Source organism: Copadichromis virginalis, linkage group LG2 (assembly GCF_057382275.1).
Source record: "Copadichromis virginalis isolate Kocher_CV1m ecotype Utaka linkage group LG2, C_Virginalis_male_GT1.1, whole genome shotgun sequence".
NCBI classification, from domain to species: domain Eukaryota; kingdom Metazoa; phylum Chordata; class Actinopteri; order Cichliformes; family Cichlidae; genus Copadichromis; species Copadichromis virginalis.
In genome coordinates this window covers 36,031,632-36,047,789 of record NC_140619.1, presented here as the reverse complement: position 1 = coordinate 36,047,789, position 16,158 = coordinate 36,031,632, and the positions used below count along the sequence as shown (strand labels likewise).

Sequence of the window (16,158 nt, the reverse complement as noted above, 5' to 3'; positions counted from 1 at the left end):
TAAAAACACTAAAAAGAAAGTAGTAATAAGTAAAACAGTGTAGATCTTGTAGCTTATGTGTGGGTGTAATCAGAATTTAAAGTGCAAGTAGTTGCAACACTGTCACAGTGATAATATATACAGAGTACATGTAGAGATACGCACAAAAATTGCAAATCTACAGGTTAATATAAATGTGCAAAATTGCAAATTTACAGTTATGGATAATTATAGTTTGATAGAGTTTTTAAGTTTTGAATAGATGTTGTCGATTGTGCTCATAGACAGTCAGGAGAAGGACAGCATTTTCATTAGATGTGTATTTCTTCATAAGAATTATTAGTGTTTTATTTATATAACAAATGAATATTTATATAACAAATATATAACAATTTTTTAAATTATAGTATATATATCATATGTTACAATGCTACAATATTGCCTCAGTTCACTCATGCTGCTTTGATAACATCTCCAACACCTCATCAAACACAGAGATGATGGGTGATGTGTCAGATGTAGCATTGACCCACCCGCCCTCTCAAGTTCAAATGCACCCCCAGCTGCAGACAGCTTAAAGTCTGAATTTAAATTCAGATGACACGTTTCGTTAGATCTGTCAAACAGGGCCGATCTTTTTTAAGGGGAACGCTCAGTGGTGGCATGACTGATCTAACGTCATACACACTAATAGACAGATAACGTAATCTCGGAAGAAAAGGAAAATTGTCTGAGATAGGCATGCCAATACTGCCTCCATCTTTTGGGCACTAACAAACACATACTCCAAAAGGCTATTACAACTCATATCAAACTGCAGTTGTTTTTGGGACTGCAGCCCTGCTAATAGAAGAAATTTGGAATTCCTGGCCATTGGACATCTCACAGGTGCATACTATCATTTTCCTAAATTTGCAGTCAAATTTGTCCTTAAATTTGTTTAGCAAAAACTTAACTGCATTTAGGCGTGTAGACATGGTCCAGAAGACCTGCTGAAGTTCAAACCAAACATAAGAATGAGGAAGAAAGGTGGTTTAAGTGACTTTGAAGGTGGCATGGTTGTTGGTGCCAGATGGGTGATTTGAGTATTTCAGAAATTGAATTTTGCTGCAGAGCCATCTCTAGGGTTTACAGAGAATGGTCCGAAAAAGAAAAAAATATCCTGTCAGTGGCAGTTCACTGGTTTATGCCAGAGGTCAGAGGACAATGGCCAGACTGCTTCAAGCTAACAGAAAGGCAACATTAACTCAAATAACCATTCAAATAAACACTTGTTACCACGAAGCTTTGCATAAGAGGATCTCCAAACACAAGATGTTGAACAGCGAAGCAGATGGTTACAGCAGCAGAAGACCAAACTGGGTACCACTCCGATCAGAATAGAAAAGCAGGTGACATTTTGCAGGGACTTGCTAAAACTGGACAACAGAGCGGTTCCTGGTCCTTCAAATGACAGGATGAGGATTTGGCTTGAACAGCATGGAAGCATAGATCCATCCTGCCTTGTATCAATCATTCAGTCTGGTAATGGTGGTGTGGGGGGACATTTTCTTGGCACACTTTGGACCCTTTAGTACCAAGTGAGCGTCATTTAAATGCCACAGCCTATCATGAATGTGCAACCAATAAATCAACAGCAACTGTGTGACGCTATCATGTCAACATGAACTAAAATATCTGACAAATATTTCCTGCACCTTGGTGAATCTATGCCATGAAGGTTTGCAAAGGTCTGCGGGTACTAGTAAAGTGTACCTAATAAAGTGGCCTTTGAGTACACGTGTCTACTGATGCTTCTGTTGCATTTGTAAACGCCTACAAAATAACTTGACTATATTACACAAATACAACATAAATAAAGGCCCACTAAGAATAAACCCAAACAGTTGAATTTTTATATCTTATTATAGATATTAGTTTTAGATTGATTCTGGAGGATTTTTAGTCTGCTTTACATTAAAGTTGCTTTACCTTCCGCAACTTACCCTCTGATTTCTCTTCCTTTTGTCTCCATCTATTGGGCTCCGTGAGCAACTTCTCCAAAACTGGCTATCACTTAATGGTTTTTGGCCTCGTTTAATTGAGGAAAAGCTGTAGTTTTCTAGCAGTAAAAGAAATAGAGACAAAAACATTAAAAATGTGTTCGCCGGGTGCTGTTTTTGTTAATATATTTTTGGTTTATCAACTGCTTGTTTTCGGAGTTGTCCGTCCGGCATAACAGTCCGACTGGAAACACGGGTTGTGTCTAGTAGGGAAGCTTCTACCCGGTTGTTGACGTGCATCTGGTCTTTGTTTGCATCGTAATCTAAACGTAAATAGAGCTGATTTGTTTGTTTACAGATGGACAGTGTGCCATGCCTTCGTGTGCCTCAGTGTCAGGCTCAGAAGCTCAGGTAATCCACGATTTGGTCATTGCTATCAACGGCAGCTAGCAATTAGCATTAGATCAAAAGGAGCTGATTGATTTGAACAAACAGCCTGTTTGAAATAACTTTGACATTATATTTAACATGCATTTTATTTCACAGGAGGTCACTACAGTCCAAAGGGGCTCTGGACCTGAGTTTGAGTTTAGTGAAAGACTCAGATGGGACAGTCCTCCTGCCCATTTTAGCATCCTGTTTGTCCCAGCTCGATCTTCAGTCTTTCAGGACCACTGTGGCTTCAGATGATGATTTTGAAGTAGTTTGGAGTAAGGTAATTAAAGCTGAACGAATTATTATTAACAGCAAGCTTTAAAATGTAATAGCTGTTTTTTTTTCTGTGAATATTTTCATTTCTGTCCTGCTTTCATCACAGTCTGCACTGCAGTCAAAAAAAGAGAAAGGAAGGGCGAGTAGTAGTAAACTGGAGAAAGTCCTCCAGGAGCTGTTGGAGTCTCATGGTGAAAGATGGACAGAAGAGCTGAAGAGAGACATCCCTCGCAGTTTCCAGCGACATGGAGACCTAGTCCTGCTGGGAGACACTTGTTTTGTTCTGCCATTATGGGAAAACATGGGTAGCTACTGATCTCAAACTGCACCACGTTTTACTTTACCGCTAAATGTACAGAATAATTCATGAGGAGGCTCACTGGCTACTTTTTAACTCATTTAGATCAACAGCTTTGGAGCACAGTGGCCAGAGGACTGGGAGCAAAGCGCCTAGCAAAGATCAGGAGGATTTCAAGAGATGGATTTAGATCTCCTGAGGTGACGATGCTGCTAGGAGCGCACAGCTGGGTCAAACATGTAGACAATGGCATTAGGTAATAATCAGTCATAGATTTCAGCACTTGGGGACATGCTTATTAGACTAAAATGTGTGTGAAAATGTGTGCTTCACATTTGTTTCAGTTATGAGTTTGATGTTACCAAGTGCATGTTCTCGGCTGGAAACATAACAGAGAAGCTCCGGGTGGCTGGATTTGACTGCAGAGGGGAGACTGTAGTGGATTTATATGCAGGTAATAAAACTGGAAAATATATTATATGATTACAATAAAAGGAATCTGTGGTAAATGTAACTTTTTGAAGGTTAAAAGGACCCATTTTAGTAGATATGAAATAAAGTTACTGACTGATGTCGTTTCCTTGAATTCTGAATCAAATGGAGGTGCAGCTGAGTTCACTGCTCATGTACTATTGCTCTTACAGCTGTGTGCTACCTAAAAACAACCAAATTATGATGCATATTGTTGTTTAATTTTCCCATTTGTGCCTTACTTCAGGTATTGGATACTTCACTCTCCCATATCTGGTGCATGCAAAGGCCAGTCACGTTCATGCTTGTGAGTGGAACCCCAACGCTGTCGAAGCTCTAAAGAAAAACCTCGAGGCAAACGGAGTGTCTGACCGCTGCACGATTCACCAAGGAGATAATCGCCAAGTAAAGTTCATCGATTCGTTATATCTTATGCCGCATGTGGTGTTTATATACTACAGTTTTAGATTGGTCCCTTGGGAAATGATTATTTCATCAGAGAAAGTCCACCTCTAATAAAAACTATATCTATTTTAACTATGAGATAGATTTCTCAGGACTGTGCGCCGTACCTACACCCTTACTTAGCCTTAATTAAGAAGGCAAGTATCAGCCAGGCACTGCTAATTAAATCCTCTTGATTAAATGATCATCAGCAAGTGTGACCAGCAAGTTTCGTTTGAGTTTTTACCATTATTATAAAAATGTAATTGCCTTTTATTCCGCTTTAAGAAAAAAAGATACGCTATACAGGTTTTTGTAATCACCTCTTTTTGTCTAACTTTGGTTTTTCCAGCTCCAGCTGTGTGGCGTCGCTGACCGAGTGAACCTGGGTCTCATACCAAGCTCTGAGGACGGCTGGTCTGTCGCCTGTCGACTGCTCAGGAGAGCAACAGGAGGCGTTTTACATATACACCAGAACGTTACCTCACCAGTACAGCACAGTACAGCCGGCGATGCCCCCCAGAAGGTTTCTGGGAAAAAAGCAGACAGAGAGGTGTGGCTGGCCTGGGCCGAAGACACGGCAAAGCACTTCGCTTCTCTTTTAAAAGACTTCAATGGTACACAGTGGACAACAAATATCCAGCACATCGAGCACGTTAAGTCATATGCACCTCATGTTCACCATGTCGTGCTGGACTTGGAGTGCAGGCCTTCCTGAGAAAGTAATCATCACAAACACTAAACAGACACTGTGGTGTTAAACAAACAGACGTTTCTAACCAAACCCTACACAAGCTGGTTTAATCATTTGTCAGGCTGTGATAAACCAACCGCAACCATCATTTATCCAGAGGCCTGTACTACAAAGCAGGATTTGTGGCTTAGCAACGTAACTTTGGGGTTAACCCTGGGTCTCCAGTCTTGCAAAGGTGGTTCAGTTCTTACTCTGGGTGCGTTGCCAGGTTAAATTATGCTGCTGACCTTACCTTGTGGAAAAGCCCATGGACTCATGGACGTGCGCAGGTAGAAGGAAGCTCTAGTTTTTGTCTTTCCTCAGTGAGCACGATTAAGAAATGTAGATGCTCAGGAGAAACTGTAGTCATATGTTTTTGTTTCTGTTAGCTGAAAGCAGTTCTAAAGCGTTTTTTCTAATCCTTAATATTGTAATATAATCCTAGAACAGAGCAACAAAGCTTTGTACTTGATAAGCTCACATAAATTACAGGTTTAAATTGAATATGTTTGTGTAAGTTCTCAGTCATCCAGGACATGGTAGTCTTGAGTGCTTAGAAAGGAAACAACTGGGCGTCTTTAGGTTCATCAATACCGTTTGTCTCTCATCCAGGAAGCACCTTTAGTTCTAAAACAACTGCTATAGAATCCCAGGTATTTAACCCCTAGTTAGGATTATCCCCTTGGAGGCGGTCCTGAGAATCCTTGACCCAATCATGTGAAAAAGGGCCTGACTCACTGGGGCCAAAGTGTGAAAGACGCTGTCCCACTTAACTGTCACGTGAGCTACTGAGGTCACCTCAGACAATTTGTGAGTGGGGGTTGAAGCATCTGGGAACGGATCTCAAGATGCATTTTAGGTGGTTCTAGGTTTGTTGACAGTGGATGTAGATGCCTCCTTTAACACTGTGATCTTTAAAATACTGTCCTTTTTCCTTTAGGTGCAGATGTGCTGAGTTCTGATGAGGTGGCGCCATGCATTTGTGTAGTGATGAAAATGTCTGGGCACTAAGAAATCTATCTGCCTTCTTTTTAAACACTCAATCTTTAAATTGAATTTTTTTTTTTGGTTTAAATTTTTTTTTTATTTACTTACATTGAACTTGCTATGAAAGAAAGAATAAGGTTTAAAATCATCTTGCACACATCAAACAGTAGGTGGTTAATTTAACAGAATATGCAGTTGTAGTCATGTGAGACTCTTGAATGTCCTGGAGCTTTAATATTGATTAATCTTTGAATTTACACATCTTGTAATACAGCACGTTCCTAATACAGCTGCTTTGCCTGCAGTGGCTGTATTACAAGACGCATTTGACTTCTTCATATGTTTCTAATATTCTACCTTGCTCATCTTAAAATATGCACTCTTCTGGCATGTGAACATGCTCGTAGCTGGATTATGAGAAACACTGGGTTGACATGTTGAGTTTATAACCACCTTCGTAGGTTTGCCTCATCTTGTGGCTAATGTATGGAGATGTGAACTTGCTTTGAACGTAGTACAGGCCTCGGGTTTCCTGCCTCACTTTTATGCAAGGGACTTATGACCGGCGCTGGAAATTCCTCGTTCATAGGAATTAGTTGCAATCCCCAATCCCTTTCACGAGTGCACCAGAGTCACAGTGTCACAGTGCAAGCAGCTAAACAGTCAGGCTGTGCCTTGCTAAAGAGCAGCTCATTGTTGTGTTGTACTATTTCTCAGGTGTGTTTGATTACTAGTACCATTGAGGGTGGCTGCATTGGAAAGCAAATACACTATTATCACTGTTATTCTGCATTAGTCATAAATCTGCCATGATTGAAGATCCACAACCCTCCTTGTTGTTGTTTTTTGTTTGCTTTAAAGGGGGAATGTTTTACTACCATGACCTATATGCATGACATATTAAAGGAAAAGCCTGAATAAATGTCTGCAGAATGCAGTTTTCATACATTGAGAAGTTATGTGAATCATATGATTTGGCTTTTTGCAGGCACGTGGTCTGAATCCAGTTAAGTTGATACGAGAGATTTGAACCTTAATTGGGGGATATGTTCTGCACGGATGGATGGGTCCATCCTTCCTGGAGAAATCAATGCCCTGGGGCAATGAAGCTAATCTGGCTTGTGGTGCTCAAATGTGTCATTTATCCTTCTTTATCTGTCTGTTTCATCCTATTTCTCTTTATTTATGCATTTAAATGTGTTAATAATATTGAAGCACTTGACATGTATCAAAGTCATGGTCTAGTTAGATTAGCAAGGTAGCATAGCTTGTTTTAATCCTATAGATTTATTAGGTTTGCCTTAGATTGAGGTCACTACCACCGCCCAGTTATCAAACAGACATGAAAACAAACAGAACATTACATGTACTGAAAAACGTATTAACCTAAATAATAGTTTATGCAGGGATAAGTGGTGATAAATTCAATCTTATAATCAAAAATGCGTTTACTAAGTAAACATTTTTTGGGCTTTTACAGTAAAATAAGACATGAAACAACAGGAAGGGGAGGGGTTTTCTTCCAAAAAGGACTTTGAAAGTTTGTTGTTGTTGTTTTTATTTTATTTAAACGACATGTGTTTCAGGCTTAAAAGCTGCTGTCATTTTTTAAAACTCAGAAATCATTTTCTTTATGCTCTGCTCTCTTATGGCTGTGCCCTAACAACAAATAATAGCCCGGTATTACAACTATGTGTAACTATCTGCTGTGCTTCTCTCTCTCTCGTTTGCATATTGAATTTCACACATTTAGGTGCAAATTTTAATGAAAAGCGCATATGCATGCACTTTCTTTGTTCCAAGTTTCCAAGGATTAGAAAAAAACAGCTTGGGGGAGAAAGGAAACCAAGATATGGGCGAGATTTTCCACACCCAGCCCTCCTCCGGTAAATAGAGCAAAGGAAAAGCACCTGTCATGGAAAATGTGGAGAGAGAGAGGCGCTCCTGAGCGTCTCCTGCGAACTTTACTTATCTTCCGCCACAAAATCAGCAATTAAGGAGACTCGGGCACGGTTGTGTTTTAACCACGAAGCAGAGTACAGCTGTGTGTACCTACCCGGTGGTGTGATTGTGAGCGCGCGGTGAGCTCGCGTGCTGCTGGTATCACTTTTGCCTGTCTTTTCTCTCGGGAGTGAGTTGCGAGTCGTATAGTGGCTGTTCTCCGTGGACTTCTACCAACAGGTGTGTTTAATTTCCTTTAATGAGTCCGAGCCTTTTTTTAAATTATTTTTATTTAGTAAAATTCGCAGCAGTTGTAACGTGTAGAGTTTACAGACCGGTCTGTGCAGCAGGAAAAAGGGAAGTCTCAGGCGGTCTTTTGATGTAACGTTAGCGTTAATTAGACTTTCAGATAAGGCGCAGTTAGCGACTCATAGTCGAGTTCTTTTTTTAACTCTTCCAGTCTGTATTTAAATCTGTCAGCGTTGTTTATTGTTTTTAATGCTTTTACCTCCTTTATGTTTACGATTGGTAAAGAATTACGTGCTCACTAACTCAGAGTATTGACCGTTTCCTTGAAGCTTATTCTCTCACTAAGTTGCCCTGCAGGTATTCTTCAACCCTTCATCATAATAACAGGCTCCAGGCATTCAAACAATGAGGAAGAAGTTATCACGTTTTCCACGCGTGCTTAGAAACGGGAGCTTTCTCACAGCTTGCCTCATTTTGCTCCTGCCTAAATCACCCTGCGGGGAGTTTAAATGGAGCATAAAGTTTCAGATGGGGACATGACAGATGACAAGGCTGATGCTGGGTTTAAATTAATGTTTCAGCTCCTGAACTCCACCCTGCTCTCTGTATCCTTAGAGGGTGGGAACCATGCACCGTAGCCAAGTTCATGTTGTCTTTTGCTTTCACCGGGGCAGAGGCTTTCTGTGGGATTTTAAAATCCTCTCACATCCTGGTTCTTCTTTAGGTCATTTCAGCCAGAAACTTCCAGAGTCGTCTCTTGAAATAGAAAGTATTCCTGGTTGTTTTATCAGTATTCCCACCAGGCAAGCTTTGCTGTTGATGTTGGCATGAGATTTAAATAATCCAATGAGAAATCTCCAGCTGAGTTATGCAGGATGGCATACTGGCAGCAGCAACTTCCCTGTATGGAAGCCAACAGGAAGAAGGAAAGGTCACTCAGTCGTCTCCCAGTTATTTGATTAAAACCACATAAACACAACTGTTTCTGTCTGGCTGTATTGTCGTCACAGGGATTCGAGTCACTAAGTTCCTGTTTTCACTCAAGGGCTCTGGTGAGCTTGCATTACAGGAGATCATAGGAAAGCAGGTTGTCCTGTAGTAAAGTCAAGCATTAGTTGGAAGGTTTAATTAAAAAAAACACTTTTTGCATAAACGCTCAACTCCTGATGTTCTTGCTTTGTCCTCAGTGACATCTCGATGTAAAAGTGACTCGATTGAGCCAGTTCACCTGCACTAAGGGTTCTTGGATACAGACGCCATGCCAGAGGCTGTTGACATGATAAACCTGGGCTTCCTGTCTGAATCCGAGCGGGAGCTGATCCTGGAGGTGCTGCGACGAGATGAGAAGCTGAGACAGGCTGAGGACCAGCGTGTGCGGTGAGAAGAGGCTCCTAATTTTTCCACACCTGTCAGTTAGTCACTTGTTATTTAGTTGTTAGAAGTACCAAAATCAACTCATATCTGCCGCTTATATATTTATTTTTTTACTGCACTTCTATTCTGTTTTATTTTTAGCCATTTTTACTTCACAAAAGTATTCCCATGCGTTATATTCAACTTTTCAGATAGTATTTTAATTATTTAGAAATTTGCCCAGTTGGCATTTGATACTTGTAGGGACTTGATATTTATTGTCAGGGTTCAACTAAGAGCTGGATGATAGTAGCTTAATCCAGTTAAAGTAATATTGGCATGGTGGCTTTGTGGTTTTCATAGATAAAAATAATAGACAAAAATAGGAGAACAAAAGATATAGATATTGTAATCTGATTTTATTTTTAAAGAAAAAAACAAAACAAAAACACTGTCAGTGTCACTGTTGTTAATGTGTTGGCTCTAGATACTTATTGCTGTCTCTTACAGTATTAGATGCATCTGGATTCATTGTTTGACTGTTGCTGATTGTTTTGTTTTTATTAGAATTCCATTTAGTTTTAACAAAATGCACATCTATTCAAAATATCAACGCTGCAAAAAGAAATGTAATGACAAAACTAATACAATAAAATAACAATAGCAATCAAAAACTGTAATGTGTCAGTTGCAACTGGATTAAAATTCCACAGATATTGCTTTAGTCGCTTTCTGAATGAGCCTCTGTTTTCATCTATTTAATATTGTTTGGAAACCTTGTCCATAGGTCCCCCGTCTTGCATCATTATGAAGAAAACACTATGTAATGTACTTGCAATGTAGTGCTTTTCCACACTTACTGTTCACTCAGAGTGCTTAAAACTAAAAATATATTTGTAGAGAACTTCATTCTATACATGTAAAGCGTTTTATCTTACATCAGCTGATTTCGAATCGCCAGTTAACCAAATGTGCATGTCTTTGGACTCTGAAAGGAAGTTGAACTACCTCGAGTAACAAATGCAGACATGGGGAGAACATGCAAACTCCCTCAAAGTAGGGACCCTGTTACCATGAGGCAACAGTGCACTGTGCAGTGCTAGATATCATTAAGTCATTCTGGAGCTATTGGCGCTTGACGAGCATCTTGAAAAGTATCTGAGACTGCTCACTTTTACTTCAACTCATATTTATCCATAGAGCACCAAATCACAGCAAGAGTCACCTCAAGGCACTTTTGTACTGTAAAGAGAAAAGAAGACCACAAATTTAGATGAGCTCCTATGAGCAAGCACTTGGTGACAGTGGGAAGAAAAAATCTCTCTTTAAACAGGACAAAACCTCCAGCAGGACACAGGGAGGGGCAGCCACCTACCATGACCCGGTTGTGAGGAAGGGGAGAAAGACAAACGTAAAACACTCTGTGGAAGAGAGCCAGAGATTATTAATGACTAATAAATACAAAGTGGTGTACATACGAACAGAGTGAAGAGGTGTGTAGAAGAAACACTCGGTGCATCATATGAAGCATGGAGTGTTTCTACTTCAAAGCTCCTTCTTTATAAAAGGAAAAAACAACAAAACTTTGCACTTATATTAAAGTATGATCTACATTAGCATTGATGTGGTCACCAGGACATTTTAAAAACTGCAACTGTATAAAATTAGCAGTCAAAAGAACCTGAAGAAGCTAAAGCTCCGGGAATACATACGGTTTGTTTATCTGATATGTTTCATGTTGTGGCCTTCATCTGGCCCATCATAAAACATATTATAGACAACATATTTTAAACAGTATAGGTGTTCGGTAAGGTTAAAAAAATGCATGCATGTTCTGTTTGATGCAAGTGTTGTTGCAGTTTAAGTTCTTCTGTTAAAGAAAAAGAACTTAAAGCCTCGTCTGACTGTGCACTTTGGAAGCAGGCGAAGTCGTTCCAGAAACCTCTGCAGAGATTTCAGTGCAGGATTGTTAGACTGAGGACTCGGCTATAGAGAACTGAGGCCAATATTTTGACTGTATTGAGACACATTCAGTATTTTGCTAAGATGTTTAATTTCTAGTGTTTATAATGTTCAGTCTTCATTGCTTAAGTTTATTCTGTAATTTAAGATATTTAAGCCTTTTAGGCATTTGTCCTGCTTTTGTAAATCTTTTCTGTTGTTGTACACTGTAAGTCGTAAACATGTGTTGGGGTGGGTTGTACATTACAGATTAGAAATTTGTTCAAAACTGACAATTTACCAAATTGTCAGTTTTGCTTAATGCAGATGAATTTAATCCACCTGCCCTCTGAAGTTAACATATTTTGCTGAATTGAAGTATTGCAGTAAAGTCTAATCTTGTTATCAGCAACAATGTCTCATTTTATTTGCACAAGTATTTAAAAAAATTAAACAACATTCCGCCCAAGTTCTTTAATGCACAAGACAAATTTACACTAGAAGCTGAGTAACAAAGACACTGTACATATTATTTTAATTTCATAATTCTTGTCTCGCACTATTACTTCTTTATATCAGGCTTTACAGTAATTGAGTAATATTTATGGACTACACCTTGATAATGACCACAAGTTCTGAAATAAAATTATACTTTAACATTTACAAAAAGTATATGTTTAAAAACTTACTTCATGTACTGTTTGTTTTTGGGTTGTTTTGTTTTGTTCTTTTAAAGAAATCCAGCAAAATGTTTACTTTGCCATATGACTGTTTAAGTGAAACTGACTATGTGGCATTTGTGTGGCGTGTTTGGCTCAGGAAGTTGAAGACAGAGCTGCAGGATGTTAAGAGGAAAGGGGCCAAACGTGCCAGTGAAAAATACAGTCAGCATAGCTGTGGCCGATGCCTGGAGCCTTTGAGCCGACTGACTGTTTTTTCCAGCCAGTGTAAGATGTGCAATCACGTCGTATGTCGCAACTGCCGGATGGTCCTGCCCGATGGATCCTGGCTGTGCAACGTGTGTGCCAAAGAATCGTAAGAAACGTTTTAAATTAAACAAATATTGTATCTTCAAAGAACAGGGTGTGTGGGGTTAGGTTGATGTTTTATATTTGAGAGATTTCCATCAAAGCCCAAGTAAGATTCCCATTCGTGCTTCTGAATATTTAAATACTTAAGCAGCCATTTCTCAAAGCAAACTGCCTTGACAATTTTCAGCTGTAGATTTTCTTCCACATTTTACACACAAACGAATATTTTTAGGACGATGTATAAGATTGGTTCAGAATAATTTAAGGTGCCCATTGTGGCTGAAAAGAAATATTTCATCCTTGTCCAAAATCCTCACCAACTTTGAGAGCAGGTTGTGTAGTTTTGAATGCAGATACTGGCCAGAAAATTATAATGGTAATTTTTTAATCACATATTAAAGCAATTAAAACTCTATTGTCATTTTTCTCTTTGGTGATTTGAAGGGTAAAATATTTTTATTGATATTTTTATTTAAATTGGCGAAACCAGTTTTTCCTGGTTAAGCCAATTCTTAACCAGGAAAAATTTGGTTTTGCCAATTCTTGAGTATGATAGCCCACTGAGCTTTAAAGTCTGCATTGCCTCAGAAATATGTGGCCTTTCAATTCATTTCTGCCCATTAATTATCTCAGTTATGAATATAGCTCATCATTGATGCAGGTTTGCAGTGGCTTACAAAGATGCTATAGGATTGGTCCTTCAGGTTTCCAGGTGACACAGTGCCAGTCAGCTGTTTGTCTTCTTGGGTGTTCCTACATGTCAGGCACTTCTATGATACATGAACATTTTTGTGTAACTTGGATAAGTCAGCGGACAGCATCTGGGAGGTTTTGACTAGCCACTGGAAGAGCTGCTTTTGGTATTCATCCAAGTTCAACAGACACATGAATTTCTCTGTCACGTGAAGTGACAGCGCATGAATTGCTTTTGAGACTAATGATGATTTGCTAGGTTTTATTTTGCATTGTGTATAATACAAAGTGCCCCCAGCAGCCTAAACCTGTAACAGAATTACAAAATTATGGTTCAGGTTCATCTGATCTGGCTCTAAATATGAGCTTTATCAAAAAGTTGTAAACTGATCTTAAAAGTAGAGAGGGTGTTTCCTGAAGATGAACTGAGATCTGGTTCCAAAGGAGAAGGGATTGGTACCTGAAGTAAGCCTGCAGTCTGAGTTGTTTATAGGGATAATATGATACTAAGAGGTCTTTAAGATGTGATGGGACCTGACAAAGGAGAAATATGATCTCTCCTTCTAGCTCCTGTTAGTGCTTGTTGTGGTGTTTTTGGACCAAAGGCTTTCTATGAGCTTTTAGAATAACCTGATAATGGGTAATTACAATAGTCCAACTCTGGAGTAACAGAGTAATTAGATGTTATGTCATTTTTGGCCGTACTGAACAGATGAAAGAAGGCAGTCCTAAAGTTTTGTTTTATGTGTGCGTTAAAGGACATCCTGGTGAAAAATGACTCTAAACTTTCTCACAATATTATTGGTGCCATCCAGACAGAGTATCTGGTTTAACCCATTTGTTTTAGATTTTTACTGTATTTGTCAATATAGTAGTAATAAATAACCAAATATTTGTATGAAAAATCACTGTTGGTCTTGCAAACCACATCTGTTGATGATCAGCTATGCAGTGTGAAATGTATCTCACCACTCATCTCTTCCTCTCCTCGTTGTCTTGCAACATTTTTTGGGCATTAACAGAAACATCAATGAAAACCCAGAACTGCTTGTTTTCAGGATAATCACTATATATGTCGTGTTCTGCACTCTCACATATTGGTCACATACTGCTCACACCTTGTTGGATAACCATTAACAAATCTGTTAGTTAACTGATGAATATTTATATGGGATTCTAGTGATGTCAAGAAAAGAACGGGTGACTGGTTCTACAATCAGCGGGTCAACCGTTTCTCTACAACACCTGGGCATGACCTAGTGAGAGTCTCCCTGAGAAAGAAGCAGCCATGTGAGTACAGTTAACAGGAAGTAGAACTGTTGAGCTAGTTATGTAAACATCAGCCGGCCTGCAGTCAGAGCAGTGACGTTACAGTTCACTTTTTTTTTTCTTGTTTGTTTTTTGTTCTGTGTTTATAGCGAAGAAACGAGAGACAGCAGGTGAAGTCCTGTTGAGTAGTTCTGAAATAAATTCAGGTCCTCCTAAGTATCCGTCTCTGACGAAGCAGAAACTTCAGATGGTTGACAACAGGTGTGCTGTCACTCTTAACATCAGTTTTGTCTGGTTTTAAAAATGTTCATTAAACCACTTCTCAAACTCGCATTTTTGTTGACAGTAATTCAAGCAGTTATATTGGATCCATCACTTCAAGGGCATCATTGGAATCAAAGGAGGAGGAAGAATTAAAGGTCCAATCAAACTCAAATCGCAGTGACACGGAGTCTGTAGAAAGTTCCAGTATAGCCAGCGTTAAAACTGAGACGGAGTCTGGCCGTGTGACCCCCGAGCCTGAGCAACCAAGGTAAACCCAGATGTAGCTGATCAAATAGCAATTTTTGAGACCGGAATAGCAGCATTTAGCTCTCTTCTACATGGTGTTTAGCTCCTAATTGAGTAGAGTATTTAGTCTGACACCGTTAAGATCAAAGTGGGGTCTGTAGACTGTATTTTTAAACTAACAGATAATGATATTTATGTGACAGCGTTATGAGAAAGTAGAGCAATTAAAGCCATTTTAACCTACATTTGATTGTTATTAAGCCTGAAATGTTTGTGTACTAAAGAAAGAACTTATTACAATGTAAATATTCTCAAAAGTTCAGTGATGTTGCAGTATAGTAAAGCAGCATATTTAATCTCCTATATTCACCTAGTTGTTAATCATTTCTAAGTTGTGTTGGTACTTAAAAAAATGAGAAACTATTGCAAAGTAAGGCCCTAGTATATCTAAACAAAGTTTCCATCATATCTGACCTTGGACTTCACACTTGTTCGTGTTACTGTCAGTATAATTATGTGTTGATTTGTGCTATATCCTTAGAAATGGGATCATGAACAGCATAATATCCCATCTAAATTAGGAAGCCCAGCTGGGGGCTTGTTTCTAATACAGTTTTCAGTTTGTATGCTAAGTAGGGTCACAGGCCTCAAATATCCACCAAAGTAGTTTTAATTAAAGTGCTCTCCCATTCTCGATTTCAGAACTGAGGTCACACAACTGAAATGAAACACAAATCTGAGGCTAATGGGACTTCTTTACAAAACTAAAAGTTTTTATTTGTATATTAGAACAAAAAAGGTCTTTATTGTAGTTGTTAAATGTCTGTTTCTTTTGCCAACCAGGAAGGAGAACAGCTTTGTTCGGACCAGCCCAGTAGGATCCAGTAATTCCAGTCTGACTGTCTCCATCAAAGCAGATACTGTCAGCAGTGAAACCACCAACGCAGAGATCAACACTGTAAGATAGTTTTCATTGTTTGAAATATTTTCGCCACCTTCTTCTCTGACTGCATCTTGTTTCTGGTCACTTTAGGCCCCAGAAGTAAAATCCTCCACTGTAAACCCAGAGCTGGATGTTGATAGACTCTTTAAGAAGAGCATCAAGCGAGGCACAAAACCTGCAGGTTTGTATTGTCTGTTAACATGTGCAGTGTTGTTCCCCATAATCACAACAAAAATGTGTTTGTTTTTTTTCTGTATTCATTATATGTATTTAATTGCTGGTGTGTTCATTAGAGTATGCATCAACACTGGACCTGCGTAATGAACGTGACACATCAGAGGCATCACTGGGCAAAAGGAGCAGATCTGTACCAGGCTTGGATATACAGGCGAGTGTGTGTGTGTGTAGCTGCTTAGATTTTATAATGTCACATTAAAGTTAATTACCAAGGATAACATTGTTTCCATCAATGTAGCTATGTGAAAGAATCATCAAAAACGGATCCTGCAACCATTTTATTGCCTTCTTTTAATCCCCAGTGCTACCTTTCCAGTTTCAGAGGATGTTTAAGTATGTCTAAGGATGATTTTTGACAGCAGAGGTGATGACAAGGGCAGAAGAAG

General features: G+C 39.1%; 3 protein-coding genes across 3 annotated transcripts in view; 2 read left to right on the top strand and 1 right to left on the bottom strand.

Annotated features, from left to right (window-relative positions):
- The window catches only part of zdhhc9 (zDHHC palmitoyltransferase 9), a 31,835-nt gene extending 29,672 nt beyond the window's left edge, over nucleotides 1-2,163 (bottom strand). The window contains exon 1 of the mRNA XM_085433234.1: nucleotides 1,965-2,163. Within this exon, the coding sequence (XP_085289360.1) occupies nucleotides 1,965-1,993 (29 nt within the window). The 5' untranslated portion in view covers nucleotides 1,994-2,163. The remainder of the gene's footprint in view (nucleotides 1-1,964) is intronic.
- On the top strand, nucleotides 2,151-6,531 carry tyw2 (tRNA wybutosine-synthesizing protein 2). Its single transcript, XM_085433216.1, has 7 exons — nucleotides 2,151-2,372; nucleotides 2,508-2,676; nucleotides 2,779-2,977; nucleotides 3,076-3,226; nucleotides 3,315-3,424; nucleotides 3,689-3,846; nucleotides 4,238-6,531. The coding sequence occupies exons 1-7, from the start codon at nucleotides 2,320-2,322 to the stop codon at nucleotides 4,601-4,603; spliced, it is 1,206 nt and encodes a 401-aa protein (XP_085289342.1). The 5' UTR covers nucleotides 2,151-2,319; the 3' UTR covers nucleotides 4,604-6,531.
- An 898-nt stretch (nucleotides 6,532-7,429) lies between these two features.
- Nucleotides 7,430-16,158, top strand: part of sytl4 (synaptotagmin-like 4) — a 16,304-nt gene continuing 7,575 nt past the window's right edge. The window contains exons 1-9 of the mRNA XM_085433191.1: nucleotides 7,430-7,786; nucleotides 8,983-9,172; nucleotides 11,909-12,124; nucleotides 13,994-14,103; nucleotides 14,232-14,343; nucleotides 14,429-14,614; nucleotides 15,436-15,550; nucleotides 15,626-15,716; nucleotides 15,829-15,923. Of these exons, the coding sequence (XP_085289317.1) occupies nucleotides 9,054-9,172; nucleotides 11,909-12,124; nucleotides 13,994-14,103; nucleotides 14,232-14,343; nucleotides 14,429-14,614; nucleotides 15,436-15,550; nucleotides 15,626-15,716; nucleotides 15,829-15,923 (1,044 nt within the window). The 5' untranslated portion in view covers nucleotides 7,430-7,786; nucleotides 8,983-9,053. The remainder of the gene's footprint in view (nucleotides 7,787-8,982; nucleotides 9,173-11,908; nucleotides 12,125-13,993; nucleotides 14,104-14,231; nucleotides 14,344-14,428; nucleotides 14,615-15,435; nucleotides 15,551-15,625; nucleotides 15,717-15,828; nucleotides 15,924-16,158) is intronic.